Source organism: Sylvia atricapilla, chromosome 1 (assembly GCF_009819655.1).
Source record: "Sylvia atricapilla isolate bSylAtr1 chromosome 1, bSylAtr1.pri, whole genome shotgun sequence".
Lineage (NCBI taxonomy): Eukaryota > Metazoa > Chordata > Aves > Passeriformes > Sylviidae > Sylvia > Sylvia atricapilla.
This window is the reverse complement of record NC_089140.1, coordinates 6,031,216-6,046,789: the sequence shown is the minus strand read 5'-3', so window position 1 is coordinate 6,046,789 and position 15,574 is coordinate 6,031,216. Positions and strand designations below refer to the sequence as shown.

Sequence of the window (15,574 nt, the reverse complement as noted above, 5' to 3'; positions counted from 1 at the left end):
GAAGCGGAGAGCGCGGCCGCTTCCCTGCTCCCACCGGCTCCAGACGGGGCCTGGGCTCCCTCTACCGAGAGCGGGGAGTCATGGAAAACCAGTAAACCACGTCCGAGGAAAGCTGCCAGGCAGAGGAATGTGTTCCCGGCGAAAAGGAGCGCTTACACGGCAGGAAACGGGATGTTATAAAACCACAGAAGCCCCCAAACGCTTCTTCAGAGCGCTGGAGCTGCACACAACTACTGAAAGAGCGCCTGAACCAAGCTCTGCTCAACAGCTAATGGCAGAAAATCCTGCAGTCCCCTGGAAATCCATCCACCTTAAGCCACACACCTGCAGAGGTTAAACAGAGCTGCTTGGGGAAAGTGGCTATTTAGTTACAAAAGGAAATTGCAGAACATCACTCCCCCAGTCCCAGGACAGGGCCCGCTCGGTGGTTCCCACTTTTTTAACAAAGCACAGAGCTCTCTCACCGAAGGCAGAAGCAGCACAGAGTAACCTTTATTGCCTGTGTAACACCTGCAGGAAGGGACAAGCAGAACACGGTATAAACCCATGCACAACAGATATATTAATGTCTCTTAGAAATCTTTCAGAAGAAAAGCTGGAAAGCTGATATACCTCTACAGCCTCATGAGCTAACGGTTTCTCATTTACAAACTCATGTTCTTCTTTTAAAGCTGGTATTTTGAAGTGGTATATAAATGCTTCTTTACTAAGCGAGTAAACTTGTTTCACAATAAAAATATAGTTTAGTTCTATTAAATTTTCTTCTGAAAATAAATGTTTCTATTTTTCTATGACAATAAATTACAATGTATCACAAATGTAGGTTTTAAGCAGAGTTACAAATAAGCAGGAATTAAGTATTCCAACTATAGTTTAACAGAATTCAAGGCCCTTAGTAAGAGATAAGCTGAAGGTGCATTTATAATCCAAACTCAATTTGACAAGGTAAATACATATAACTGAAGAAGATTTAATGGGATTTAGGGCTGCGGTACTTGTATATAGGATAAGTATTCATGAATTATCTGTTCTTCTTCCTCGAGTGTTAAATCCAGATAATCCTCTTCATGTTCAGGAATATCCTCTAGGATTTCATTGACTGCATCAGTCTCCATGTCTTCATCTGTTGGTGAACTGGAGGAACCTTCCAATAAAAAGCAGCAGCAGTGAATTCACCACTGAAAGAAGTTGGTGCTCTCCCTGTTTCACCAGTGTGGCTGCTCTGCCAGCCCCTTCCTGCACAACCACCTCTTACAACTACTCTGCAAAGGACAGGGCAGGATGGCCATTTTTCCTTATTATTTAAACATGGTGTAGGAAAGCCTTTAATTATACAGCAGGGATCACTGCAGCTCTGACAAATAACGAGAGTAAAAAATACGTGCAAGTTTCTTCTTTGTTAAGTGGAAAGTTACTATTTATGGTTCTATCCTGTAAGGGACATGATGGAGTATGAAGGCAAGTCAGCCACCTACAGAGCACACATCTGGAATAAACTCCTCAGCCCTGCCTAGGACACTCTGAGTGTCACCTTTTCTCCTGGGCTGCACCTGCCTGCAGCTGGTACCTGTGTGCTCTGGTCCCTTTGTGGTGTCACTGCAGGGAACAGCTGCCTTTCCTTAACTGTGTTCCCAATAAAACAGCCTGGGGCATTACTGGAGCCCTGTGCCACTATTTCAGCAGAAATTGCTTAACTGTTTCCTACTAAAGCCTTGCCTCCCCTTCCCGTCCTGCTGGATGCAACATTCTCACCTGCAGACTCTGTGAGCAGGTCCTTGGAAGAAGTGGATTCCTCTGATGGGCTGGACCCCTCTGAGGACAGCAGCAGTGAAGGGGGAAGAACTCCCCCATAATGAGCAAGGGTTTGGGAAGCCACGTGGATGTTCCCTTTGAAGACCTTTAGAGCTTGTTCTGCCGACTCACGGCTGAAACCCATGTACGTCAGCTGCAGGAGGGGGAAAAGGAATAATACAGAAAATCTGGGGAAATCCAAGCTCATCTCACACCAGGGTCTGACAGGAATCTGACTCTGCATCTGACAGTCATCCTCTCACACAGAGAAAAGCGCTGCATGCCAGGAATTCCAGGACACTGACTCTGGTTTACTGGAACAGTTAACAACAGGGCAGTGACCTATTAAAGGCATGAGGATGTTGAGCAGGATCAAGAGCCTCTTGTCTAGTACCAGACCAATTATTTTTCTGTTTTCAAAAGGAAACTTCAAAGCACTCCAGCGTATCGGGGGGAGTGCATGTGCTGTTTACTTTTCCTAGGCAATAAAGTTTTCTTGCCTGACATCAATTACACAGCCACTCTAACTACTGACAAGCTTGTCAGACAGCCTGTCATGAGAAATATACACTCCAACTCCCTTGTGTACTGCAGAGTTTAGAGACTTGAATAAATTTCTCATTTGCTGTCTTTTTTGGGATAGAGCATTACAGTGCACACACTTTTCATCCCCATCCATGCATGGCAGGTTGGTGCAATGGGCAGGAAGTGGACACAAATTACATGTTAGCCCCAGTGACTTCACTGTGAGGAGTGGATGCCAGGCCGTGGAGTGCAACAGCCTGAGTGACACGGGTTAAAGAATATTTGTACAGCTTTACTTAAGGAAAATCTGCTGTCTTTGCAAGCTCAACTCAGAAACAAGACAACCAACTCAAAAGAAAGCAAGTGGTGTAGCTTACTTGCTCAATACTTTCTTGGGAAACCTGAAACTGGTCTGTGGCCACGGAATCATCATCATCATCTTCCAAGAGTAACTCAGGATTGTCAAGAATAAACTGCAAGAAAACAGATAGAGATCAGAACAGAGTAACAGAGCTACCACAGCCCTCAACACAGTTATGAATGCAGCCCAATGGTTGATATAAGCAAACCTCAGCCAACTGAAGTGATATCTGATTTATTGGGTCAGGAAGTGCAAATTCAGTCATTATAGTTCAGAAAGGGTAGCTATGAACTAAAAAAATGTAGACTACAGAAAATAAGAATCTGCTAAACAATAAAAAAACCCCCAACCAGATTTCTTTTGTACAACACTACTTCTACTGAAAAATCACTTACCTTAAAGGCTTGGTCCAGGTTTCCTTGTGTCTTCTGAAGAGCTACCTGAGCAGCTCTCTCTGAGTAGCCCATACTCTTCAGGGTATTGATGTCTTCCAGCCGCCGCCGCCTTTTTGCTCTCTCCTCCCTCCTGATCTGTGCCTTTTCCTGCAAGAGCACAGACCCTGCAAAGCTCACTGTGCATGGGAATGCTTTAACACATAGCCTGTGCATGCAGGGTTTCTTGGATTTTTTTGCTTCAAGTTTGAATCCCTTGAGGAAAAGGCTTTTTTTTTTTTGTAAATACAGACTGTGCTGCCAGACACTCATTCCTAAATAAAGCTGCATTTCCATGAGCCAGCCCTGTCGCCTCACTTCCGCTCTGCAGATAGGATCTGGTGCCATCACAGCTATTCCAGGCCCTGTGTGGTAAGTGACAAACCTGTTTGGCAGATGGGCCCACAGACAAGACTTGCCAAGGACAGACAGTCAGAACTGGGCAGGGAGCCAGGGAGTTCTGTTCAGCCTTCCCTCAGCCTGTTGGCTTTTCTGTCCACACTTCACTGTCTGAAGTCTGGAAGTGCCTCCTCAGCTTACCAAGCATCACTTTGGATCTGGACAGCACTGTCTTCACTCACTCTTAGCATAAAAAAAAAAAAAAAAAATCTTTTTTCCCTCCAGGACCTTCTAAGTACAAAGCCACAATAGGAGGCAGCCAAGCCTGGGAGTGACAGCTTGGCCCTGGTGGCTAATTCCCATACAGATCACTAATGAGTAGCAAACACTGGTGCAAAGCCTTCCCATGTGCCTCTGCAGTACAACCACAGGTCTTTGGCACTCTCATCCCATCTGTATTGAGACAGGGCTTCCCTTGTTAGTGCATTAAGTTTGGGGTTCAAACTTGTGCCAACACATCCAAATGTCAGCTACACCAACAGTGCTGGAGCGGGATTAATCCATGTCCTTAATTTAGCACCACACTGCTCCGGCCACACAACACACATGTCATGGTGACCCATGACTGAATGCTCTCAGAGCCCTTACCTCTCTCCTGTTGGTGATGAGATTGGCAGCATGCTCCACATTCCCGTGGCACGCTCGCAGGGCAAGGCGAGCCTCCTGTTCTGAGAACCCCAGGAGCGACAGGCGATCCACTTTATCGGGATCTATGGACAGCTCTCCGTACAAAGAAGATGCCTGGATAGAGCAAGAACAAAATGACATCACTTGTACTGTTAGAATACAAACAAAAAAAAAAGCCTTCCCGTTTCTCTGAGTAAGCAAAGAACAGGTGAAAGATGGAACCCAAACTGAGGGGCTGGAGTGAAGGACTCAAGAGTTTTACCTAAAGGTGTCTTACCTTCTGAATGTACTCTGCAGCCTCCTTTTCTCTGCCACTGTGGTAGTGCCAAATCCCTTGAAGGAGGTAAAGCCGCAGAAATAAAACCTTCTCACGACCACAGCTTCCCTAGGAGTTGTTTAAAGAAGGAGGGGGGGATCATGTAGATAGAAGCATGTGGTAGAAAAACTGTTTCATTATCAACAGAACTCTCCACACATTTAGAGGAGACACAGTCAGGACTTTGTGAAACTCAGTGTGCAGATAAAGCACCACACCTAAACCCCTGATAATGCCTGTGCATATAAACACAGGTTTGCCATGACCTTTTTGCCAGGCCCAACCTTTTTCCCTGTGCTGACAGAACCAGATGACAAGCTAATGATACAGAGGAAAACTTTAAGCTTCTAAAAGCCAATTTTGCAATACTTGAATAGTAACTGAATACATGTAGAACTAAATCCCACCCTAGTTAAATCAAACCCAGCATACTTTGATGTCAATAAGCCTTTCATGGTTCTCCCCATAGCACCTCTGGAAGCATCTCTGTGCTGTGGACAGCTTTTTCTCTGCATCATCCAGGCAGTCCAGCTGCTCCAGACGGAAGTAGCACCACACTATATCCAGCTGCAGCACTGCATAGTTATCAACCGTGTTCAGCAGCTCCGTGCTACACTCACTGGAAAAGAAAACAACTCATTTTTGGTTTTTTCTGGGAAAAGGTTGTTTATTTTGCCCTCCCCATCACTTTTTAACATTCATAAAACAACATCAGAAGTGTGCACACTCATGTTGGAGAAAGCACACCCTTTGTATCTGAGGCAGCAAACTGACGCAATCAAATGCTGATCTCCCATTCCATTCACTGACACACAGGACTGATGCCAATGCTACATCTTAAAGCTTATTGCAGTAACAAAATGAGCTGTGGCTACTGTTTATTAAGGCATCTCTAAAAGCATAATGGAATTAAACCCAGTGTAATTTTTGGGAGGACTGAGAAACTGTCTCTGCACACAAACATGCTGAGTACTGTGCCAGTCTCCTTGCACACCCACACAGATGAGAAACAGACAGGGACAGTATTACCTTTGGGACCTCAAAAGAGCAATTTAGGGCTCTGACAGCTGATAGGAAACTAATTTACTTGCAGAAGCCCTGGTATGGTTACTGACCTCAGCTATCTGCTCCACCTTTTACAAGAAATTATTACTTCACAGGAGCGACTGCAAATGAATATCCGTAACTGTCTCTCAAGCTAATGCAATTTATAACCTGGTACATGAATATTGACAGTTTCTGTTTATGCTGTTATGAAAGATTAACTTGCCCAGTGGCAGTATCTGTTTCAGCTGTTCTACATGAAGCCACCTGTCACTGCAAGTCAGAGCTTTATCTGCTGTTTCCCATCTGCAAGAGGGGGTGTGAAGCAACCTCAGGCAAAACTGGCCCTGATTTATATGCACAGGTAGAGGTTGTGCTGTTCCTTTATGGGCTGACAGTAAAGACAGACACAAGGACTCAAAATGTTCTTACCAGAAGTGCTTATCAGCATCCAACAAATATGGCAGTGCTATTTCATATTCTTTCTTCTTCATTAATGCTCTGCCCTTCTCATGGTAACCCATTGCCAGCACAAGAGCCTAGAGAAACAGATTGAGACTTTTGACTGCACCTCCCCAAATCAAAGAGCTAAAAGGAAATATCCAAGTAATCCATCAGAGTCCTTGCTCTTCCTAGAAAAATATCACTGCAACAGTACTGTAAGGTCAGTGCTATTTCACACTGCTTCACACTTTTCTCTGACAATGTCAGATATTGTCTAGTTAAAAGCAATGGATGTTACTGGCATATGAAATGCTGCACCAGGCTTACTTTAAGTATGCAACCCCAGAGAGATTTTCAATGGTGAGTGATACAAAGCTCAGCATTTTTCTGGGCGCTGCACTTCCTAACACCAAACTTGTTTTGCTTTGCTATCACAATTATCTTGCAAAACCTAAAAATACACCTCCTGAAAAACCTCTTACTGAAAATTAAATTTTGAATGTGGCAGGGAAATTCCTCCTGTATAACAAATGAAAATGTAATAATAATTCTGGATAGAAACAACCTGCAAAATTTCCTCTGATCCTTGATCAATACTGATGAAATCTCATTTACTTGAGCACTGGATGATTTAACTCTTCAGGTGAATTATTACATTCAGCACTTCATCAGAAGAGCATGCACTGTGAGAGTGCAATGTCATCCCCATCACCCAGAGACTCCAGGTGATGCAGAAATCACAGCAGGCCTCAGGAGAGGCTGCAGCAGCAGTTGGAACACACTGGCTCATTTCTTCACACTTTTGTACTCCAAGTACTTGTAAAATTTTATTTATCTTCAGAAAATCCAGTAATCCTGAAAGGCAGCACCTATCACTATTCTTCTGCCTCAGTGGCCAACATCAGGTGTGTCACTCCTCCTGTAGCTCAAATACTTGCACTCCACCAAAGGTATTTTCAGTTGAGAATGTGGAACTTTCTTGAATGATGAGCAAATTTAAGTTTGAAAGGGGACACAGTGAAAAAGACATAAAAACTGTTTTAACAGAGTCAAATTTAGAGAGACTCCTCAAGTTTCCAAATGGAAGTAAGGCCTAAGAATCAAGTTACTTTCATGCCTTTCTAGGACACCCAAATTCATAATAGGTACTAAGATGAAGAAAATTAAAGCCTGTCTTAAACCCCCAAATAAGATAAGGACCACACGGGGGTTAGTGCAACATTAGACCTGCAATGAGATCAGGAATCAGAGGTTGTCTCCAGATGACTGAAATATTCCCCACTATAGGGTTCTACTTCAATTGTATTTCAAAATTATTTGTATTAAACAATCATCTAGTGGGCCCAGGATTACATCCCCAGAAAGTCTCATATTTTAAATGTTTCACAGATTAAGCTTTAAAGAGCCATCTTAGTGGCAGTGTAAGCTGCATTCACCTACTTTTTTAGCTTGAGGAGGAATCTCAATTGACCTTCCAGTTTGATTAGCTATATCTAGGTATGGGACAGAGTCTGGATCCAAGTACTCCTCTGAAAGATATAAAAAAATTTAAAATTTAAACACCACTTTCAACAGAGCAACTCTGCTGCCATAAGATTATTTTAGTAAGTATGTTGTTAAACAAAAGAGCAAACAACAACAAAAAAGATCACATATTAAGGCTGCTTGTGTGTTTTTCTGGACATACCAACCAACAGTGGCTCTGGCCAGGTAAACATGAGGAACTTCTGGAAAGGTCACTGTAGAAAAGACCTTGTGCATACAGAAATTTAGACACAATATCAGAAGTTCCATGAATTATAAAGAAGTTTTTTTTTGCAGAAGACAAAACATCTACATTTTACACAACATAGCATTTGAAATGATTTATCAACTAAAGCATAGAATATTTGAAAAACACAACTGAGCACAGCTGATAAAAGCTGGAAAAAAATCACAGCTCATTAGTTTCCTTCCTCACATCTTTAATGCTTGCTATCAAACTATCAATTTTATTTTCACTTCCATACGATTAACAATAAAAAGATGATTTTCTTGTAGACAAAAGACTGTTAATGGAGTTTGTTGAGATTAAAAGTTTCTGCCCTGAGGTTTCTCTCAGGGGAAACAAAAGAATTGTTAAACCTTTAGGACACTTCCCACAGAACCCTCAGCCTGGGAGCCCATTACAGACTCTGCTCTTTACTCTGGCACTGGCTGTAACTGACAGTGGCAAAAACCATAGAGACTCAATTCAGGATTCAAAACGTGGGGTCTAAACCACCCCTTAAGTCCCAACAAAGCAAACACTTCTGTCATGTGTTCAAAACCTGATATTGTGGTAAGAAACCAGAAGTCACCAGCTTTGAAACTCTTTTTGGGTGTTTCTGCATTTGGCAGGAATTTGTTACCTGCTCAACTTCACAGTTCCTTGCTTGTGGGTTTGTGAAACAATGGAATAGAGAAGTGATTTAAACTCACCATCAAGCACTGCAGTTCACAAACACAACCCCATTTTGAAGAATTATTACTGTTAAATTAACTAGATCCCTTTAACTTAATCCACAGTAGCCAAGAATCAGCATCCCAGGGAATGAGAACACCACAGCCATGCTGCAGGTGACAGTGACAAATGAGCTGCTCTGCACAGTGAAACCATGGTTACACATAGCCACAGCTAAACTACAAAAAAAAAAAAAGTGTTTAATGTCTTAAAACACATTATGCCACTGTGATTTTGTCTACAATAAATCTAAAGCTTCTCACAAGTCATCAGTCCCTTAACTGCCAAGTGCCAATTAAACAATTGATTCATATTACATCCTTCTCCAAGTGTCAAAGTTTCTCTGTAGCATTCTAGTTGTGTAGAAAGGGTGGGAAAAGTTTTAGCCAACTTAAAATCTAGTTTTCAACTAGGCAGAAACATAGAAGACTGTGAATTGAAATTCAGCCATGCTATAGGCACCCTTCCATGTTGAAAGGCTTCTGAGAATGTAATTTTTGATGCACAAAAATTAATGAACACTCACCTCCCCCCCAACCCAACAAGCCCACTTACCTCTCTCTGCTAGAATTTCCAAACCCTTCTTAGTTCTTTGCATCTTGTCATTTATTTCTTTTTCCTTCTTACACTGAAGCTCTTCCTCCTGAACTTTTCTTTTGGTTTCCTCATCACTCTGTTCCAGCTGAAGTACCATCACTTTTGCATTGTGTGTGACACCCTGGTCTTCAAGGGTTTTACCTGCAAAATAGAGTGTGATTATTATCATTCAACTACTGCAACTACTGAAATTGTAAGATTTGAGAACTCAGTCAAAGCCCCTAAAAATTACTGACTCAGTCAGCAAAAGTCAAAATCAGTCTAGCATCCTAAAAGAGCTTTTAAAGTGACTTTCCTGGCATGTTTCTTTCCTTGTTTTTTCCAAACATTCAAAAAATACCATGATTTCTATTTCAGTTTATTGATCTTCAGGCAAAAAACTGCAAATAGGAACATGTCCAGGATCATACTCCACAAGAGTACAGGACAGAGGAATTGTGAACTGAATCCAAGTTCCTTCTGTCAGTTCAGTGGTTCTAATTCTGATCTATTCCAGGGCCATCAGCAAAGAAAAAGCTGTATCATCACTTCCCATATGTCTGACAGGTTGAGCATGGGCAAAGCATTTCAAAAAGTCTTTGAAAGTGCTATTATACAATAGGGTTTCTGAAGAAATTTAGAGTTTCTCCTAAATGTGCATTTTCAGTGTTTCAACACTAGGAAAGGGGATTTTCTACATTCATTACAGTATTCCTTTAATTGATCTATTCTATTTAAGAACTTGGATTATAATAATTTCATACATTTCCTGTAAAGCAGAACTTGACAAATGTAACAGCTTTTTTTTTGAAATTTCTGATATTTAATAGTTGAAGGCAGTTTTTCTTCTGAGAATCAGAAAATGAGAAAATTATCATAAAAGTATCTTTAAATAGAGGTACATACCCAGATCAAGCTGCTTCTTATTTATGATTATTTTGACAGCATTTTCTTGCAATGCATATTCCTGTGCTATCCTGTGAAATAAATAATTTCATCCATGAACATAAATTTATAAGGTTATAGAATATTGTTACAACAGCAATAAAACCTAAAAACTCGTGCTTATAAATGACTTAAATTTTTGCTACAAAAGGCTGCCAGAAAATAACATTGTCAGACAGCTTCGTGTACTGTACAGAGAAAACCTGGGACACAAAAAGGGGAAAAGCAAAACAGACAGAAAAGAATCTGATTTTTTTTAGGCTTAAAAACACAAAAGAAAGAGAAGGTAATGTTCACTGTTCAGAGGATCTGCCTGGTTATAGATGTGCAACACTGGTACTTGCTGGGGATATACACAGAACTATCTTTTTCCTGTTTTCCATCTGTTAAACCACAGCTGTTCCCACGAAGAACTGCCCTACAGGGACACTGGACATCCTGTTCAGAGAATACTTGCTAAGAAAAAGCTTAAATCAAACAAAAATAAGGGTTTGTTTGCATTTCTTTAAAATGCTCTGTGACAGGGTGGTGTCTCATGAGAGAAGCACAAAGGGTGATTGGACTTACTGGGATCTGAGCTCTTTTCCTGTGATGAACAGACTGGTTTCCAGAGGGATTTTCCTGCTCTGTAGATATTGTATTGGGTGAGGAAAAGAAAAAGGGAAGGAAAAGCACGATATCAAGATACTTTGGACATTTTCTCAATTAACTTTCTACAATAACATTTCTTTTCCAAATAGCAATCACATTTAGAGGGTTATGGCTTGACATACATAGTAGTAATTTCCACTACTGCACTTGCTATACTGCTAAAAATAAGCATTATAACAGCAGAATATTCAGAATTAAATAAATCTAAATTCAGAACCAAACAATTTCAATTATTTTAATTATGCACCTCCGATCTTAACTGTGCTTTGCAATTATGCCACTCACCTGTGACTGGCTAAGTTATAGGAATAGGAATTAATTAGTGTCTCTGGTCCCAGATTAGATAAACTGAAATTTTAAATTAATTCATGCCTCTATTTGCCCAGCAGCACTATAAAGTAGAATTATGAAACTATTCAGTTGTTTTAACTGCATGGCAATCACTTAAAACTCTCTACCCTTTAGCCCAGGTAATTATTTTTCATTTCAGGAGTATTTTATGCATGGAAATAGAAGTTGAAACCTGACTTCAAAAGGGCAAAAACTTAATTCAGTTCTCTGTTGGAGAAGCTCTTAGGAGCCTGCTCTAGAAGGCTGAGCTTTGGAATGGGCTGCCCAGGGAAGTGGTGGGATCTCCATTCCTGCAAGTTCTCAAGAAACAACTGCAAGAAGCACTGAGTGCCATGGTTCAGTTCACAAGGTGGTGGTTGGTAAAGACTGGACTGGATGATCTTGGAGGTCTTTTCCAACCTTAGTGGTTCCGTGACTCTGTAATTCTATGATCTATGAAGGGAACAGGTGAGTGCCATCACAACAGAAAATCCTGCTTCTCATTTCCAAGTTGAAGTGACATTAATATGCTGAATCAACTTTAGGTATTCTACAGCTGAAAAAATACATCTGCTCTTAATTGCTAATACGAGCAGTTACATCAGAAGGAATCAAACTGAAATAGACACTTAAATCTAATTTACTTTTCTTAATTGAAAGATTATTGGCCATTTAATCCTAAAGGGGAAAATTACTCAGCTCCTCAATATTATATTCCTTTGCCATAATATTCACATACACCTGGAAAATTAAAATATGTAATTTCCCCCTCCCCATTTTCTCTATACCTGACACAGATCACACATACAAAACACCTGAAAAAGTTGTAGTGAAAACATCTGCACAGACACAGATCTAGAAATCAAACCTCAAAGTAAAGCTACTTATGCAGACTTTTCTGCAGCATTACTCACTTTTCTACGGGGCAGATATATATCAAGTCTTGCAATCCCAGTCACTTTAAAATTCTCATTTCCTGCCCCACGCTCAATTGCTTTACACCGTATTTCTTCAAGCATATTCTCTGTATCATTCTCATTGATATTCAGCTTGGATGAATATTTTTGTACAAGCTCCTGAGAAAATGAGAAGGAAAACCGGGAAAATGCAGCAGCAGTATCACAGGGAAGATGGATGACATCAACTCAGAGAAAATATTTACCTTCATCTCTTCACCAGCTTCTTTTTTTTCATTTGTATACGGTGGTTTCCATAGCTGAATTTTGTCCTCTCTTAAGCAGCTTGTCAGTTTTGCTATCAAATACTTCTTTTGCGCCATTCTTTTAAAATAAAAGCACAGTTGGAAGGGAGAAGAGAGAGAAAAATAAACAATCCTTTAATATAGTTTTCATAGAGTAAGATATTCTGCTTTTCAAGAAGTCTAAGTGACATTTTGGATTTCTGCAATGAATGATGAGTATTAAATGCATTCCATACATTTTGGTGGAGAGGGGAAACTGAAGCCAAACTATGAGAAAAAATAGGGGGAAAAATTATTGAAAAGAGGGTGAAATTTGGACTGGAGTAGGGATAACTTATAAGTTATTTCAAGACAAATTAAACCTCTTCCTATCCCCTCATGTGAACTGGGATTGCAGAAAGAGTCAATACATCAAAATTGACAATTCAGTTGTTCTGCCCTGCTCTGGATGCAGCTGCTCAATCCACCACTTCTGATTCAGCTCAGACAAAGCAGAAAGCTCTGAGATAATCAGCATGTCCCTGGGAAAAAAACCCAAACCCTGGAAACCACACAGAGGGCCAGGAAAGGTGGGTGCAGAGGTCTCAACAGAAAAAACCCCCAAACTTTAAGTGCATAACAAAGCATGGGAGAGTTGTGGCTCTTTGACACTGGGAACCAGATGGAAAATGTCTTTTAAATTATACAGAAAAGCATTTAAAATGTTGGTATACACGCACTAAGGTGGCCATGAAATTCAACTAATCAGTTTCACTTTTCTTTCAGAGTGGTTTCCATCTCCCATTCTTGTTTACTGGCACACAGCTGTCAGGAGAAAAGGGAAGAATTCCCCCAGTTCCACAAACTGCTCCTGGCCCAGAAAAACACTATTTGAGAGGGGAAAAAAAAAAAAAAAAAAAAAAAAAAAAAAAAAAAAAAAAAAAAAAGCAGGCAAATATCCAATAGGTTGTAAGTTTACTGGTCAGCCTTGCCTCAAGCCCAGCTTTATTAAGCTACAAAGAATTCCCTGGAAGCTGGACTGACAACAGTCTCCTCCAAACAGGAGTCAGAGGGATGAACTGGGCAATTAGATAATAACCCTTCCAGTGGGATTGCTGTAATTTGTCCAGTGTCTGTCAAAACTGGCAAACAGACATTCTTTTTCCTGCTGGGATGCTGCTGCTATTATTTTAGAGCCAAGGTAAACAATGGCATTTGCAAAGCCAAAAGTGACAAAATCACTCAAATTTCAAAACATTGCACTGTAGCTATTAATGCAGCTTTCCCCCTATCCCAAAACACAGCAGGGAATTCTCATGAATGGCCTGTAACCATAATTTTCCCACTTTCCCAATTTATGGCCATAATTCTATTTAAACACTTACAAAAAAAGTTACTCATGGTTTTGGGTCACCCAGATAAAAGTTAAAATGGCAATCTATGCTTGAGACTAAGAATTGTAAATACAGGTGACATTTATAAATTGGTCATTCATCTGTTTATCAATATTACAGCCTGGTAAATTTGTGATTTCTAATTAAGCCATCAAAATAGGAAACAACACTGTAGTCTCCAATTAAACTAATTCTTACAAGTTCTCTATTTAAAAAAACAAACTTTTGCTTTCACAAACACAAAACTTGTGATTTTATATGCAACATTTCCTAACACTTATAATAAATTCCATCACTAAATTGCATTAGAATGCATAGCAAAAACACTTGTTCGTCCATCAGCCATGAAACACCACAAGCGCTTCTGAGGCAATTTCACTTTCGGTATGAGTTTAAAGGTACTTTCCCAAAACTCATTTGAGTCAATAACAGGGGTATTTCCTCAGAAACACTCTGAATGCAAGACTCAGCTTTTGTAAATAACGTGTCATCCTCTGAGGGCAGTTTGCCTCATACATGAAATAAAACAACTGGAGAAGTAAAATGCGTGACATAAGATGCAACAACCAGGTTCGAAAGGCGAATTGTCGATGGAAGGAACTGGGGGTGGTCAGAATGGTTCGGTAACAAAACACGACATATCAATTTTCCCTTAAAAGGAGGCGAGCACAGCCCTGACAGATTTCTCCAGCTGACGGAGAGGAAGCACTGAAGCAGCGTCATGAGGAAATAAACCCACAGGGACGGCAGCCTCATCCCTGCGGGCCCGGAGTGCCCGGGCATCCTCATCCCTCCCCGGGAGCACATCCAAGCGCCTCCCGTGCCCAGGCGGCGCCGCCACCGCCGGTCCCCCGCCGTCACCGCGGCGGTGTCAGCCCGGCCCCGGCCTCGGGCACCCACCTGCGCCCCGCGGGCTGGGCACAGCCGCCGCCGGGGGAAGCTCGGGGATGGAAGCAGGCGCTCCCTGAGCCGTTTCCCGGGAGGGAAGGAGGGAGGCAGGCGAGGGCCGCAGTCCCTGAGGGAGCGGACGGGGAGCGGCTCCTACGGCAGCCGGGAAGGCCCAAGAAGGCGGCTGTGACGTGCGCGAAGCCGCGCCCCGCCCGCCATGGCCGCGCCCTCCGGAGCCCTGAGGGGAGCGCCCGGTGCGCCGTGCGGCAGGAGTCGTTTGGGTCGCTTTGGTGTTGTGCGGAGTTTGGTCTCCTCTGGCCTAGTGAAAAGGGAAGGGATCACACAATCAAAGCGTTAGTTAGGCGTGGAAAAGAGCTCTGAGGTCTTCGAGTCTGACATATGGTGGGACACCACCGTGACAACCAGACCATGGCCCTCAGTGACATGTCCCGTCTTCATCCTTACACAGACCAGGGACGGTGACTCCACCACCTCCCTGGACTGCCCGTTCTGATTTGTTTAAAAAAATATGGATATTGATCTAATACCGATATCCCACTATGACGGACAAAGATTCTCTAACAGTTTGAAGTTAGAAAGTGTATGTTTATTACGACGCCGGGCAGCGTGCGGGAAAGCTCCCAAATACACGCCGCAATTTACAGATGATGACAGGGTCTTTTTATGTACAAAAGTGTTGAATACCCAAAACACAAATGCATATTCATAACTCTGGTCCATCCCATTCCCCGCTTCGTATGGTAATTAGGCAAAAAGCAATTAAGCATGCGTGGTTTGTTCTTTGAAATGGGTCGGTGGTCCTTCTTATGGGGTGGGGTCTCAAAATGATGAAGTAAAATGGGTCTTCCTCGCTTTGACTTTTTAACCTTTTAGTGTTGGTGACACCTGGATCCTGTTTTCTCAAGACTATCTGATTTATGATCACATTGTGTTCTTGGAGTCTATTGATTAAGTTGACAGGTCTCCTGATTTAGCTGTTCCTTAAATCCAGCTTCTGTTAAAGAAAGGGAAGTTTACCTCAACAATATCTAGTTAGCAAAGGGAAATCTACGTCAGCAATATCTAGTTTAACTAAAGTCCTCAATTCTTCAAAATTAATATCTCAGTTCCAGTGTCTAATCTTCCTTTCCATGAAGAAATTCCTGCAAATATCCAACCAAAAGTTGGCA

At 41.7% G+C, this 15,574-nt stretch overlaps 1 protein-coding gene across 2 annotated transcripts; it reads right to left on the bottom strand.

Annotated features, from left to right (window-relative positions):
* Positions 1–465: 465 nt before the first annotated feature.
* On the bottom strand, positions 466–14,518 carry NUB1 (negative regulator of ubiquitin like proteins 1). Of its 2 annotated transcripts, none has more exons than XM_066314186.1 (15): positions 14,397–14,518; positions 12,085–12,202; positions 11,837–11,998; positions 10,509–10,567; positions 9,903–9,973; positions 8,976–9,158; positions 7,379–7,467; positions 5,927–6,033; positions 4,883–5,069; positions 4,412–4,519; positions 4,096–4,248; positions 3,073–3,219; positions 2,694–2,789; positions 1,753–1,945; positions 466–1,144 (listed from the first exon to the last, which is right to left on the bottom strand). In XM_066314186.1, exons 2-15 carry the CDS (start codon positions 12,199–12,201, stop codon positions 981–983), a joined length of 1,836 nt encoding a protein of 611 aa, XP_066170283.1. In that variant the 5' UTR covers position 12,202; positions 14,397–14,518; the 3' UTR covers positions 466–980. The 2 variants fall into 2 exon arrangements, with proteins under 2 accessions (XP_066170283.1, XP_066170291.1); XM_066314194.1 differs by lacking the exon at positions 14,397–14,518 and adding an exon at positions 12,837–13,024.
* Positions 14,519–15,574: the final 1,056 nt, after the last annotated feature.

Excerpts from the sequence above, each read along its gene's own strand:
- NUB1 (XM_066314186.1), bottom strand. The coding sequence starts at position 12,201 with ATGGCGCAAAAGAAGTATTTGATAGCAAAACTGACAAGCTGCTTAAGA. Across the intron at positions 4,520-4,882 it reads AAAGGCTTATTGACATCAAA|GGAAGCTGTGGTCGTGAGAA; the intron begins GTATGCTGGGTT and ends AACAACTCCTAG. Across the intron at positions 3,220-4,095 it reads TCATCACCAACAGGAGAGAG|GAAAAGGCACAGATCAGGAG; the intron begins GTAAGGGCTCTG and ends GTGCTCTTGCAG.